The following is a 15,643-nucleotide window of genomic DNA, read 5'->3' on the forward strand; positions in this document are numbered from 1 at the left end:
CCCCTGCACTTTAGGCATTTTGCACACATTTGCTCCTCATCCTGTGACTTGAATCTGATTTATTTCGTTTTGTATTTTTATTTATTAGAAAGGTATATTCTGTTCTAATTTAATTTAGTAAATTAATTGTTTATTTTTTCGGTGCATCGATGTTGTGCTGTAGGCTGGCCTGCTCGCACAGGTAATTTAGCTGATTTAATTTGATTTGCATGTGAAATGCAAATCTGCAGTGTGGCCTTTCTGGAGTTATTTATGTTATTTCTTAGTTTTATTGATCAAAAATGTTTTTATACATTTTCTTCTATATCTTTGTGTGATTTTCTGTACATCGCGGCTTTGAAACGTTAAAGCCCCGCCCCCATACACATGATTCGACTATTAGTCGACTATAGGCAAGACATGACGATTCTGATTCGACTATGAAAATCCATAGTCGGGGACAGCCCTAGAGATTTCTTTGTGGCCACCATTTCAATCCCACCTGTAATGAAGCTCACAGTCACCGAACGTGTGATTGATTGATGATGTAAAACTCTGGATAAGTTTTCTTGCACGCGTCCGTTTTTAACGCGTCTTGACTGCCATCCAGTGATTCCAGTCTGACATTAATGACAACTGAGATATTACAGTGTGACATGGATTACAGCGATGATCATGTTCGTACAGTCTGACAAGCAACAATCGCAAAGGACTATTTTAAATCGCACAGTGTGCACCCGGCTTAACTTAAGGATAACTGTCGCCAAAATACAACCTAGGGTCTTTTTGTTAATTTACCCGAGGCAAACTTTCGTGTAAAAGCATAATTAGAATGGAAACGCCACTTTTAAGATTGACAGTATTTTCGTTTTCGGTCAGAATGCCTTGTGAATGGGAGTGCTTGAGGCACGACTATGATAGCATCAAAATCACTATTTTTAAAACACTAAGAAGGCTCGACACAACATGAAACTTTGCTCTCAGTATCACCAGGGGCTCTACACATGAACTCCAGCATTGAGAACAGTGTTTGTGTACACAAAGTTTACTAAAAGAAAGATTTTGATCAACTCACTGTCTCTGTGTTCGGCGGCATTTTGACAGTCAAAAATAGTCGATCTCCGAATGTGAATGAACTGACTCTGAATTTTAGTATTGTTTCTTATATGAGGATCCTTTTTCAAATACAAGGTCAATAATGATTTTCACTAACGACAAAACAACAAATTATCCGTGAATTTATATTGAACTAAGCTTTAGGAGCTTTCCACCTTTACTCTCCTTCATGTTACGGTGCATTCGGAGATCGACTATTTTTGACTGTCAAAATGCCGGCGGACACAGAGACAGTGAGTCGTTCAAAATCTTTCTTTTTAGTAAACTCTGTGCAGAAATTTTGTTGGGTACTGTTGTTCTAGACAATGTAAGGATGCATTTACTCATCTCTCTTGCGCAGGTTCAGTATTCCTCAGAATGAATAAAAACACTGAAACACAACAAATCTGCAATAATTAAATATGTTAAATATGCTAAACATACTTAATGCATACTTTTTTAACCAATGTCTTTGCTGCTGAACTTTGATAATTCATTTCATCCATACTAATAAGAAAAAATGACTTAAGATAAACATCACATTTGTTTCTTTTTTTGTTTTATTTGTATTACTTTCTTCTCCTGTGTCATTTCACTTTTGGTGCGAAAAGGGCTTTTACATTTGCCAGAAACATAACTTTTTTTTGTTTTGTTATTATATTTCAAACAAGCAAGTCCAGCCCAGGTGAGAAAAAGTAATCCAAAAGTAACATAACCCATTACTTGCCCATTATAACCCAGTAACTAAGTAACACAATTTGTTGTTTTTTTAGGGAGTCATGCAATATTGTAATGCATTACTTTTAACTTTCCCCAACTCTGCAAGTATTTATGTGTGATTCATTGAATCATTCACTCAACCACTTTGTTCAAAAACACGTATTCATTATGTAACCAACTGAAGCCATTTCCATCCAGCAACATGGTTTCCATCCCAAGTATTCAAGAGAACAAAATGGTCACTTCCTTCGAAATTGGTGCAAAATATCTGTAGAAAGGGAAGTTGTTGCAATCGGGGAAGCCATTGTGGCTCGTTTTTGTACATCATAAATGACTTGCACCTTGGAGTAAGCAAACGAAACTCAATATTCTGCTGTTCGGGAATGCACTCGTGTGAGACAGTTGAATTTTAGTTAGTTAGATATTGGCAGACAGTGAAGAGAGGGTAAAAACAAGCTAATCTGCATAATTTGGAATGTACTTAATGGAAAATGTGCTGGTAATCTAGCAAATAAAATAGTTCCAGTCTGGCTGTGAATACATGGGAGGGAATCACAGATTATTTGTTTTGTTAGAAAATCAAACCAAATTAGATTTTTGCCCAGTGTTGCCTAAACATTTGTATACCTACGTATAATTTATGTTTAAATTTATGATTACTGAACTTTTTGTAAAGTTGCAGCGTTCATTTCAACTTAAAGCCATTATAGTACAAAATGTACAAGATGAAGTTTGTTTCTCAGGAAAAGTTGGTCTTATTCTCCTGGTATCCATCCATATCATAATCTTCTCCCTCAGTAGTATTGGTGCCATTGCAGGGTGGGACTTCACTCACAGTGCTGCGCACGGTAACCCTCGTCATGCTCAGAGAGTATTTCCTTGGGGCGGGATGCCATTTGTGGTGGCACATCACCTCTTTAAACATCTCCCTGAAGCGGGTGGACATAAGGTTGTAGAGAATTGGATTAATGGCTGAGCTCAGATAGAAGAAGACCCCGGAGATGACATGGACATACTCATAGACCTGGAAAATCATGATTGTGTGTTCACTGTTCTTCTGGTCTATGAAACTCCACATGAGACGATCGGTGTGGAATGGAGCCCAACAGATGCCAAACATGACCACTAGTACAACTGAGGAGAAAATACTGTGTTACAGATAAAATCATTTTTTCTACATTTATTGTTATTGTAAAAACTGACTTTGTTTTGGCTTTTTCAGAATAGCAAAAAAAAAAAAATTCTATAATTATATGTATACATGAAGACCAAAAGTTAAATATTATTGAGCATTTCAGCCTGTATGTTTTGACTTGAACTTCATTGTTCCTGATTACATGGATAAATAAGGGGAAAACAACTATGAATTGTCACTCACTTTGAAGAGTGATGACATCCAATTTAATGTTAATAACAGACAAAAATAGATATGATTAAGAGTGCTTGAAGGAAGCACACACCCAAACCAAATTGTATCTCAAATGCCATGTTACTCTTACTGCTTGCCTACATTTCCAGTAGTTAAAATTTTTCCTCTTTATGCGACTTAAATATAAGCAATCTTATGGCTGCGGAAGACTTTTAATTTATTTTATATATTTTAATATAGTGGACAAGACATTTGGAGTTCTGAACATTATGTTTATTTTCCTTTGAATTTAACACCCAGTATTATGGGATCTTGTTTCTGCCACGGAATAATAAAAGTCTCACAATTCTGACTAATATATATATATATATATATATATATAAAATATTCACTGAAAAAAAATGATTCGTTGAATTTAATCAATTTGTTTGTGGTAAGTAGTTGCACACAATTGATTTAAGCTACATTTAAACAAATGCATTAAGTTGAACTAAAATGTAATAAGTTCAACTTAATACATTTGTTTAAATGTAGCTAAAATCAATTGTATGCAACCACTTACCATACATTTTTTTTAAATTAAATTCAACAAATCATTTTTTTCAGTGTTCTATCACTTAAAGGTGCCCTAGAATGGATTATTTTATTATTTTAGAATGTTTCCTGGGGTGCCCTTATAATGTTAGTATGTTTTTTAGATCAAAAGTTGTTATAATTTAGAAATAAAAGGCATATTTCCTAGCCTGATTTCATCCCCTGATTTGAACGCTCTGTTTGAAGGGGCGTGTCTGCTGTGAGACTTCAATGTAAACGGCCACTGCTGTGATTGGCTGACATGCTTGCATATGAAATCTGGCATTCGAGCTATCTGGAAACCTTTTACTATTACAGCTTTTATACGTTTTTACTATTACAGCTATCGGGATTAACGAATCATGAGAAGTTTTTTAAGTATTTAGATCTATTCCCATCACATAAAAGGTTGCAGTGATGAGCACTGAGCAGATGACAGCCTGTTGATCGCGTGAATGAAGATCTTATCACTGCAACGCGATTTACTGATGCATAAACAGTGTTGAACGAATTTGAGAGAAAGATTATCTGTCTGAACTTGAACAATTACACATCAGAAATTCACATAACCCACTGGTTCTCCAGAGGCTCGGATGAAGGAGCTAAACAAATATGTTTGTGTTCATTTGTACATCCAAACACTGAGCAACTGCCATGCTTCGTTCGCTCGTTTGCAAGCCACGATGTCTCTCGAGGAAAAAACAATATCGCGCTGGATCTAGATAACACAGTGTAAATTATCGTTAATAAAATCACTACTTACCGCTTGCGGGAATATAACGTTAGTTGAAATCGCCCCCTTCGTCCGTTTGAGACGCCGAGAGAAGCCTGGCTGCTTGATATTGTTCCAAGTTAGAAAAACAGTCCGTGGTGAAATGGGCAGAGCAAACTAACAACTTCGAATTAAACTGTAGCGGTATCCGATTATAGATAGATAGATTAGAGATAGATCTGCCATTTTCCCTATGATCCTTCACCTGCAGAACTTCTGATGATTCGGCTGCGCAGTTTCGCCTGGCCTTGAACATGGGCTGGCATATGCAAATTTTTGGAGGCGTACATATTAATGATCCCAACTGTTGCGTCACAGTTGGTGTTATGTGGAGATTCGCCTGTTTTTCAGGGGTGTTTTTCAAAAACGAGATTTAAATAAGAAAGAGAAAACTATGGTGTTTGAGACTCACTTTATGTTATGTCCATGTACTGAACTCTTGTTATTTAACTATGCCAAGATAAATTCAATTTCACATTCTAGGGCACCTTTAAGTCGTTAGTCGCAAAGAACCGTTTGTGGAGAAATGCGACTGTAAGTAAAATAAATAAAAAATAAAAAAATACAAAGAAAATCAATGAAATTCATACTATAGATTAAGGTTTGACATTCTTTAATATTCGCTCGTGAACCGATGATTAAAATATAGCAAATATATTTTAAAATAATTTTGCAATGAATAAATTGTGATTCCACTTGTCTGCCTGTTATTTTTTTCTTAATAACTACATATTTCTTTTTTAGAAATGGGTAGATTTAGATGTAGGAGTGGGATTAGCTGCTCAAAATATCATATAAATGCTATATCGTTACTAACATTGTCATTTTCCTACACATTTCTGTCCATTAAGTTGCATGTATCCTTTTTATATTCTCTATAAAATGGTTATATTTAGGTTTGGGGTAGGGTTTAGGGATCTAAAATTCGTCTATAAAAGGGCAATTATACAACATCTTAATAATAATGTTTACGTTTAAATGTCACCAAAACGTCCATTTTGTACGTTTCAGCAAGTCTATTCAGTGCATAAAACTCAAGATGTGTTTCAAAGCGACTCAAAGTAATGGAGCACATCACATATGTTAAGAATATGTTCGAAGTGTAATATGATTCAAAACAGCCATGGCTACATCCAAAAGAATGCAATTATTGGCCGGCTGGCCTACTCACACAGCATTTTCGTGACCTGCTGGCGACGTTTCTTCTGCTGCTGACTGCGCACATCAGAGGAGCTGTCTTGTCCCAGACTGGCTTTTGCCTCCAGGACCTGCAACATCTTCTCTCGCTTCAGCCGCATGCCGATGAGCAAATACAGCACACTGATGGTCAACATGGGCAGGAGGAAAAACAGCACAGTGGTGATTTGGATGATCAGGTTGTACATCCAGCGTGGCTTGACCAGCATGCAGGTGGCGGATGTGAGCATGGCTCCTGCTCCTTTCCCTTTGGGAAAAGGGAGGGTAAAGATGCCATGGAGGCTGGTGTTGGGAATGGCGCACAACACAGACACGCTCCACACGGTCAAGATCACGCGCTTGGCGTGAGTGCGCGTCACTACGTATTTGGCCCTGAGCGGATGGACCACGGCTATGTAGCGCTCCACGCTCAGCGCCGTCACATTGAGGATGGAGGCGAAACACACAGTCTCAAAGAGGAAGGTCTTGAAGTAGCAGCCGCCCTTTCCCAAAAGGAACGGATAGTTACTCCACATTTCATAGAGCTCCAAAGGCATTCCCAGGAGAAGCACCAGCAAGTCCGACACCGCCAGACTGAACAGGTAGAAGTTGGTGGGTGTCCTCATGACCTTGTTGCGAGCGATAACAATGCACGTGAGAATGTTTCCCACCGCTCCCACCAAGAAGATGAGCAGGTAGGTGATGCAAACAGGCAGGAACACCGGGGAACGTCTAGGTCCCAGAAATTTCTCCAGATACTCGTCTTGGTTGAGGCAAAACTCTTCCATCTCCACCTCAGTGAGGTTCAACACAACACTGGTGTTGCACAGCAGATCTTGGATGCATCTAGAAGCAGAGGAATCCGTCGAAGAACAGTTGGGTTGGGCAATCATTCTCAACCTAGTGAATGAAAGGGGTTGGAGACATCAGATAAGGAACAAATTTCTTGGCAAGTGGACAGATTGAGTACCTTTTGATGGGGGACAGATTGAGAGTTTTTTAGGCAGTTGAGAGTCAAGTCAAGTCAAGTCAAGTTTATTTGTATAGCGCTTTTCACAATACAGATTGTATCAAAGCAGCTTCACAGTATTAAATTAAAATAATACAACAAAGTTTGTTTCAAGAGGAATTTATTGATTGATAAAATTAAATTAAATATCCCCAAAATATCCCCAACTGAGCAAGCCAAAGGCAACAGTGGCAAGGAACCGAAAAACTCCATCAAGTGACCTAATGGTGTCCTAAAACTCCATCAGGTGACCTAATGGAGAAAAAAAAACCTTGGGAGAACCCAGGCTCAGTCGGGGGCCAGTTCTCCTCTGGCATTTATGAGCTAGAGGCCGGATTGTAGTTTGAACTGTAGGATTATATGAATGCCTGGCTGAAGAGATGCGACTTTAATCTAGTTTTAAACTGGGAGAGCGAGTCTGAGCAACGAACAGTATCAGGAAGACTATTCCAGAGTTTTGGAGCCAAATGTGAGAATGCTCTCCCTCCTTTGGTGGTTCTGGATATCCTAGGTATGACCAAAAGCCTTGAATTTAGTGATCTTAAAGAGCGCGATGGATTATAGGGTGATAAAAGATCCGTTAAATAGACTGGAGCTAAGCCGTTTAGGGCTTTATAGGTCAGTAGCAATACCTTGTAATTAATACGGAACTTTATAGGTAACCAATGCAGTGATGATAAAATCGGTGTTATATGATCATATTTTCTTGATCTAGTAAGAACTCTAGCGGCGGCATTTTGGACTAACTGTAGCTTGTTTATTGAGGATGCAGGACAACCAGCTAATAAAGCATTACAGTAATCCAGTCTCGAGGTCATGAATGCATGAACTAACTTTTCTGCATCAGAAACTGATAGCATATTACGTAGCTTAGCAATGTTTCTAAGGTGGAAAAATGCTGTTTTTGTAACATATGAAATTGTTGAAATTGAGAGTGAGGCAGAAGGAAACAGGGAAAGATAATATAGGACTGTGGGAGATTTTATATTAAAACTTAATTTTTTTTAATTCTCATATAAATAATGGGAAGTTGATTCATACACTAAGCACATGAGGAAAGCTGTAGGCGGTAATGGTCAATGTTATTATAGCAGAATTGACGCCCCGAGGGAAATATGATTGTGTCTTCCAGAAGCAATGCAAAACTCGTGCAAGCAGGCAAACGAGACAATTTATTAAAGGCTACAATTTGGCCATAATTTATTAAATTCATTTGGAAAGAAAAGAGGAGATATACGTTACATAATATGGTATAGAATACGGTCTTGTAATGACGTGTGGCTGTAATGAGCGCACGGCGATTAGAGAAAAAAAAACAAAAAAACACTTCATTCTTTAATAATCAATCTAAAGTAACACTTAGGAGTATCTTATATAAATATATTTTATATTAAATATAAAACAACCATGTAAACTGAAACGACATGGAGCAATGAACAGAGAAAACAAATTTTTAAGGACCGTTTAAACGATACCGTTTTCAACTAAAAACTTTTTATGCATTTTGACTGTTCATTTATAAGACATAACTTTTGAAAACGGGTTTCAAAGTGCAACATTTTTAAAATGATACCGTTATCCTCAGTGTAAACTACAACAATGCTACACCTCATGCGCAGTTGTACAGTATGACATGTTCAGTTCTACTGGCCTGGCATGAATAATGTAGCGTTTTAGTCGTTTTCGTGGATCCGTGTGAAGGGGGATCGTTTTGACAACATTACGCGAAAAACGCAAAGGAAAAACTGTTCTGTTTCTAGTACATTGTTGTCGTGTAAATGTGCCCTTAGGGTATGAGTACAAAAAGGTAACAAGGAGACTAAATGAACAACAGGTGAACATAGTCCAATCATAAACCAACTAATTAGCAAACACAACTCAGGAAAGGCAGCGCAGGGAACAGAATAAAAACAAAACAGAACGAGACCGTTACAGGTATAGTATGTTGTGGCTTTTCAATTCAATACATTTTAATTTGCGGCATTCGTAATACACAGAAAAGAGTTTGTCAAAGCTCATGGTAGGTCTATTTCTAGTGGTTTTCAAAGATACGTCATATATAACCCATTTATTGAAACTTTGTAGCTGTGGAATTGGAAGTAATGGGGCAAAACTAAATCAAGGGGAGAAAAAAAGGAAGCAAAGGAAGCTATATCCCAATGTGACCTCTAATACGGCAGTAAAGCCCTCAATGGATGTAGGTGGAAGTGAATGGGAAAGAGTGAACCGCTGCAAGTGCTCGGAAATCGTTTAAATTTGAGAAGGACTGCTGATTCCCCAGCAGGATCTGATCTCATGGTTGAGCACCCATGCCATTAGTAGAAGAGGCAGGGATGGTCTTTGGCGAGTTGGAGGAATGAGAAACCTTTTGTTTCAGCTTGCAGGATTATATTAATACTGTATACTCCTTTTCAAGCCAATGTGATGGTTAAACAAAGATGAAAGCATAATATTTCACAGAAAGTTGATGATGTAATGTTTCCACACACTTAACCACAAATGTATTAAAGTTTAAACTTAGATTAAATGCAATTAGTTGAACTTAATAGTGCCTTTTTTAACCACTTAAGTAGGACATGAGTACATCTTTAGATGTCATTTCTATTGTCTTTGAAATATGGTTAACGTGTACTGCCAAATGTACTAACAAACATTTATAGTAAACTAAAATATACTTTCTATTGAAACTTGTGTCATGTATTTATATATGTAATTACACATTTATAATGATAAAGTTTTAATTAAGTACTTAAAATATAAATTAACCAACACTCTACAGTTAAAATTATAATCAAGTCCTTTACATGTGCTTTAGTATGTTAGTCAACATATCAAAATAAGTACTTCCTATAAATCGTATAAAAGTACAACATTTGAAGTACGCCACAAATGCACATTCAATAGAATTATTTTGTACTACATGTATGCGTTACACAGCAGATTCACACAATCATGAATTCAATCCTTGCAACAGGCTGACGTATATGCAAGTAAATACAATAAAATTACATTTATTAATGTTCTGTCGTTTGTTTTCCCCAATAACTAGTAACACCAAAAACTTAATTAGCCAAGTGCTTGCATTGAATAAAAAAATACTATAAACTTTGTATTTTTCAGCATAATTATTCTGATGCATCAACAAGCGTGCCAGACATTTTAAAAGACAATATAAATCAAATAAGGGACCGTTCGGTATTTATGGAATGGACCACCGGAGGAAAATAGGGGAGGGTCATGTCTTTGTATTCTTTGTTGAGGGGAGTTGAATTGAGGGCAATTCCAGCGTTATGGATGTGACATTTGCAGTCAAAACTTGAAATATAAATTCTCTATGAAATAGAAAATGCATTTAATAGCAATATATTGAAACGTTTGTTTATATATCCATAATCCCTGAATAAAGGAGTCCGACATTAGAAAAATATCAGTCTACACATACGTTTTATATTTAATATGAGAGAAATACACATGTGACGTGACACAAAAAATCGTTAACTTTTAGGTGGCAACATAGGCAATTTTTTTGTAATTCTATGAATTACATTGCGCAAACAAAAGTAGGCCTAATTCTACCCACCGGATGAAGAAGGGTCGGCCTCCACAGAACATAAAATATTATTTTTATTTAATTTTTCGTGTTCGCATTTATGAGGACAAAAACTGTAACTGACGTGTCAGTTCCCGGTTACGGACATGGCCGCTCTGAAAGTGACTTTAAAACTTTCACAGAGACCTCAAACAGAAAGCACAAAGCCTTTCTTTAAAGTGAATTTCGTTTTGTATTCATTTTATCTTAGTTTTAATCAATGTTTCATCAACCAATTGCCTGGATTTAATAAATAAGAAGTAGGCCTAAATATAGCAGGCAATAGATAATCAGGACACGGAGGCGCCGGCGCGTGAACTGGAGATTGTCTCGTAAATGAACCGAAACTCAGCGTATAAGCTACTTGCCTCACAGACCTGAGAGAAATATATAGAAAGCTTGAAATGTGTACTTTTAAACAGAACAATTCAAAACGAAAGAAAACAGACTGCTCTCTGCTTATGTAATCCGTATGAAATGTGCATTTCTCTCTGGCGCGTTCACTACTGCGAAGATCGCGAATCAGCATCGTCAACTTCATCTTTGCAGCCGACACTGACACTGCTATATTTGACATACCGGTATTCATAATCATTACTTTTATCGGTTCTTTGTGACAGCTTTTAGGTGCTTTATTGGCAGCGCCACCCTTACGTAACATGAACACGTCACCACCGCAGCAGCACCGAAAACATGATTTCTTTTCAAATCTAAAATCAAAAATCGTGATACGAACCAAATCGTAGGTTTGGTCTATCGTTCCTGCTCTAGTAAGATGAGAAAGCAGAGGTTTAGTCATGGTTGTAAAAAAAAACAAATGCTATCTGAACATCTTTGCCAAGCGCAAACCAGTACAGAAGTAATCAATACATTATCGGGGAGGGTCATGCCTTTTTTGACTACAGATCTCAAAACTCCTCCGGTAGCCCCTTAAATAAAAAACGAACAGCCCCTAAGCTTGTTTACTTTGTGCCACTTAGATCTGATTTCATTGAGTCTGAAACCTAATTTACACATTCCCTGGAACATTAAATTAAGAGGAAACCACTCAAAGCAATTGTCATTCCATTGTGCCTCCAGTCTCTGACAAGACACATATAAAGCAATAATAACTAAAAAAAAGTTTTTTTTTTGTATATACCAACATTAACAAAAAGCTTACCTTTTGCAATGCACAATCCAGTATGTTAAAACACCAGTTGACGGTTGAATTGAAACTGACGGTTCGGGAGGTTCTCATCAGAAGCCCATTGCTGCTAGTCAACCGCTATTCTAGTATTAAAGATTATGGGAGTGTTTCCTTGGTTATACAGAGAAACACATTTATGCTCTCTCTCTCTCTCTCTCTCTCTCTCTCTCTCTCTCTCTCTCTCTCTCTCTCTCTCTCTCTCTCTCTCTCTCTCTCTCTCTCTCTGCCCCTATTATGTGTGTCATCACAAGTCTTGCTTAACCCTATACAAGCACTGAGCATTTTTTTTGGTCTTTTTTTCATCTTTCTGGCTGCCCACTTCACGCTGTCCACATATGTCCATTCATACTCAAACATAGTGATTTTGCACAAGGGACTAATAATCTTTAATTTATGCTATTGTACCATCAGCAGATCTATGTTTAGTTAAGCTGGATAACTAAACTGAATTTAGTTAGCTAATTAGATTGAGGTCCCTCTTCACAATGAAGCATACTTCTGGTTTCCCTGATGATAATGATTCTCAAAAGATAATGAGCTGATGCCATTGTCTCCTTCATTCTTGTCTGTCTGTGATGTTATCAATTTCAATGGCATTTTGAAACTCAGAAAAAACAAATGTGGAAATTTGATCCTTCCTAATAATTCCAATTATCTGATTCAGCCATAAAACAAAAGCTTGTCCTTAAAGAGATAGTTCAACCAAAAAATTATCCTTTACTCATGTCATTCCAAACCTGTATTATCTTCTTTCTTTTGTTCTGTGTAACATAAAATAAGATTTTTTAGAAATGTTTCAGCTGTTTTTGCCCATATTATGCGGTCAATGAGGTCCCTTCCTGGCTCATGTCCAATTATACAGTCTAAGGGGCTGTTTTTTTTTTTCCATTTCACTGCCCTGCGTCTCATGCTTTTAAAATGCAAAAACGCATTATTAACCCTTAAACACATATGGACTTATAACCATATAATAGTGTACGTATATTTTTTTTCTGCGCAATAATTGAATCTCTGTTGACTCATGTCACGTTTTGGTTTTGTTTCATGTTCTTGTTTCATGTCTGTCATGTGATCCCCTGTTATAGTCATTTGATCCTGCTATGTGTTCCACATGTGAATGTGTCGTGTTGTCATGGGTAGATTGTCTTGATTATGTTCACAGGTGTCCCTTGTCTTGTGTATTTAAGCCCTCATGTTTGCCATGTGTCTTTGTCAAGTATTGTTTCACTGTAACTACTATTGGTAAGGTTCACGTTTTGAGTTTCATGCCACGCCATGCCTTTGTTTTATGTTTGATCTTGTTTTTGGATATTAAATAAATACTGCACTTGAGTTCTTCAAACTTGCCATCAGTGGACTTACTTTCAACTCATAAGTGCAATTCACCTTCATTCTTCAAGGTTGCAATGTCTTTTACACAATGATGTTGTTTCTCTCATAATCACCACAGGCAGAAAACAAAAGAATTTATACAGCAGAACTACAGCAAAACCTGAAATGGCTCAGTGATTTACTGCACAGCAAGTACTGAACGCAATCAAATATTAGTGTCACTGTCACTTGATGGTGAATCTGATGTGAGAATATGGTTGAGATGGCGATTATGGGGCAGATGCTGAATGTACTGGGGAAATTAGATTCTACTCAAATGCAACCCTTCAAAGTTCAGACAGATGAACGGAGGAGGAGGCTCAGGTGGAGGATGAGAGTCCGGAACTGTGATCCATGGCGGCGTCGCTGGAGGGAGGAGCCATGGTGGAGGGAGTCCCGACACCACCTTGGGGATGAGCGGAGTTGACGGTGACATTGGAGAAGGAGATGGACGCGGGGATCTGGAGGGCAGAGGCAGAGCTGGAGCGACTGAGGGCAGAGGCAAAGCCTGTGGAAGGGCGGAGCTTGATGGAGCCGCAGGGGTGGAGGGCCCGGAGAGCAGTGGATGGCCCGCAGGTCCATGGCGAAGGTGGTGCCGACGGCCCGGCGAGGCCGAATGCCCGATGGTCACTCCTGGAATCGAGGGAGGAAGGAGTGTAGTTGCAGGAGCCAGGGCGACGGGTCGAGTTGGGACGGATCGCTCTGAGGCCGGACAGGGAGCCACAAGCTCCTCGCGCCCAGGAGGAGATGGCTCCCAGCAGTCCTGAGGTGTAGCCACGCCACTAAGAGGAGGTGCAGTCGGCTCACACACCTTGTCAGACACGCACAGCTCCGGCTCCGAGGTGATGTTCAGCTCGGTCACTCCAGTTGGCACTGGCTCACACACCGTGGTGAAGGCGGACGCGTTGTCTGCGGTGGGCTCATACTGCAGCTCCTCACGGTGGGATAGTATCTGTGTGGGCACTGGATTGGAAGTGGGGCTGGTGTCATCGTCAGCTGGTCCGATGATCAGCGATGAACCACAGAAGCACCCACTCCACATAGTCGATGAAGCTCCTTCGAGGACCCTCGAATATATAATATTATACACAACTGAAAACAATGATGATTAAACACACACACCAGAACTGAGTGATGAAATCAAATCTGTAACCATGGAAACAAACAAGGCAGGGAGAAATGGTGCAAACGAAAAAAGTCCAAACCGAGGTGTCTTGTAACAGATTTATAGGTACAGAGTTTTTTTTTTTTTTTTTAAAGGGGTGGTTGATTATGATTTCACTTTTCTAACTTTAGTTAGTGTGTAATGTTGGAGCATAAACAACATCTGCAAAGTTACAATGCTCAAAGTTCAAAGCAAAGGGAGGACTATTGCTTTTTAAGGACTACAACAAACGGCTGGTAGGGACTATACATGAATATCAGTCACGTGACCTCTTACGTCATCCGCTCTTTTTCCAGTTGACTGCCGCCATCTTGAGTACCTACCGAGTACTGTCTATGGTATTGACAAGCATTAACTAGCTAGCTTGCTACTATTTACAGCTTCGTACGGATACAGTAAATGGCTACGAAAGACAACATTTCGCACCTCGACTGCCATGAAAATAAACGCTACTTTAAAAAAATAATATCGTTAGGGTGTGATCCCTACGCGATACCTGATGCGTACTTCCAGCCTCTGTCTGCTGCTACCGAACTACCAATCCTGGCATTCAATGATATTATATGTTGATCTGACTATTTAAAGTGTGTATTTAAATGGTCCAGGGGCAGAACTTTTGCCAAGCGTGTAAGAGGTTCTGGGTTCTAATCCGCACTCATATTTTTTTTATTTTTTTTTTGGATCCACGCCACTGATCGCAGCGGCAATGAGCACTTTGATCACTTGATTTCAGAATCACATTTCAGCGCTAGATCGCCTCGTATTTAACAAACGAACGAAATTAATGCGCTGCTAGTTAACTGGAGATGTTTAGTTTATTTGTATTGGTACATTCGTGCCACGAGATGTTTCAAAAGTGGTGGGGAAATGTCCCACCCGCCCCACCCGCAAATTACGGCGTCTTTTTTCGTCCTGAGGTAGCCTGTAAAAGGATATTTTGGGGTCTCCTTTTTTGTTGTTGCACCCCACCGCACAACATATTGAAGGCATAGCTAGCTAGTTCCTTTGCAACTGACATGAATCAGGTACTCAAGATGGCGGCAGACAAATTTTAGAAGTGAGTGACGTCAGTGAGGAGACGTTGGTGACATCATGTGATATTCATCTATACAATATTCCTCCCGGGTTAGTGACATCACCAACCCCAGAATTTACATAAACCCCGCCCCCTGAACAAGATTTATAGATTATCAAGATTATCAATATGCTAATCAATGACTAGAAGATAACTACACATAAGATACATAAATTAATCAACTAACCATTCAGAAATAACCATTCAGAATTGTCACTTCTTCTTGAGTCTCTCCATCATTGACTCAGTTGACATCATCTGACTCCGGTTTGAACATAAAAGGCTAAATGTTTTTGAAATCCTCTGTGCCGGTAGCAACTGCTCATTTGCATTTAAAGGAACAGACACAAAACGGTGCGTTTTTGCTCACCCTCAAAAAGTGACAACTTTAACATGCTATATCAAAATATCTGAGGGGTATTTTGAGCTAAAACTTCACATACACACTCTGGGGACATCAAAGACATATTTTACATCTTGTGGAAAGGGCATTATCCCACCCCTTTAAATGCTGAAATAGTTTTTATTTATGTTTTTAACGAGAGATTCTCCAAAAGATTC

General features: G+C 38.7%; 1 protein-coding gene across 1 annotated transcript; it reads right to left on the reverse strand.

Annotated features, from left to right (window-relative positions):
- Positions 1-1,374: 1,374 nt before the first annotated feature.
- Positions 1,375-11,605, reverse strand: nmur1a (neuromedin U receptor 1a). The gene is made up of 3 exons (XM_082138134.1): positions 11,445-11,605; positions 5,680-6,584; positions 1,375-2,928 (listed from the first exon to the last, which is right to left on the reverse strand). Exons 2-3 carry the CDS (start codon positions 6,575-6,577, stop codon positions 2,534-2,536), a joined length of 1,293 nt encoding a protein of 430 aa, XP_081994260.1. The 5' UTR covers positions 6,578-6,584; positions 11,445-11,605; the 3' UTR covers positions 1,375-2,533.
- Between the last annotated feature and the right edge of the window lie 4,038 nt (positions 11,606-15,643).

The sequence above is a fragment of the Leuciscus leuciscus genome (assembly GCF_965113295.1).
Source record: "Leuciscus leuciscus genome assembly, chromosome: 15".
Lineage (NCBI taxonomy): Eukaryota > Metazoa > Chordata > Actinopteri > Cypriniformes > Leuciscidae > Leuciscus > Leuciscus leuciscus.

What these genes read in the sequence shown, in the direction of transcription:
- nmur1a (XM_082138134.1), bottom strand. Translation starts at nt 6,577, where the DNA reads ATGATTGCCCAACCCAACTGTTCTTCGACGGATTCCTCTGCTTCTAGA. An exon ending in GCAGGTCACGAAAATGCTGT is followed by an intron (nt 2,929 to 5,679) that starts GTGAGTAGGCCA and finishes TTTTCTCCTCAG; the next exon opens with TTGTACTAGTGGTCATGTTT.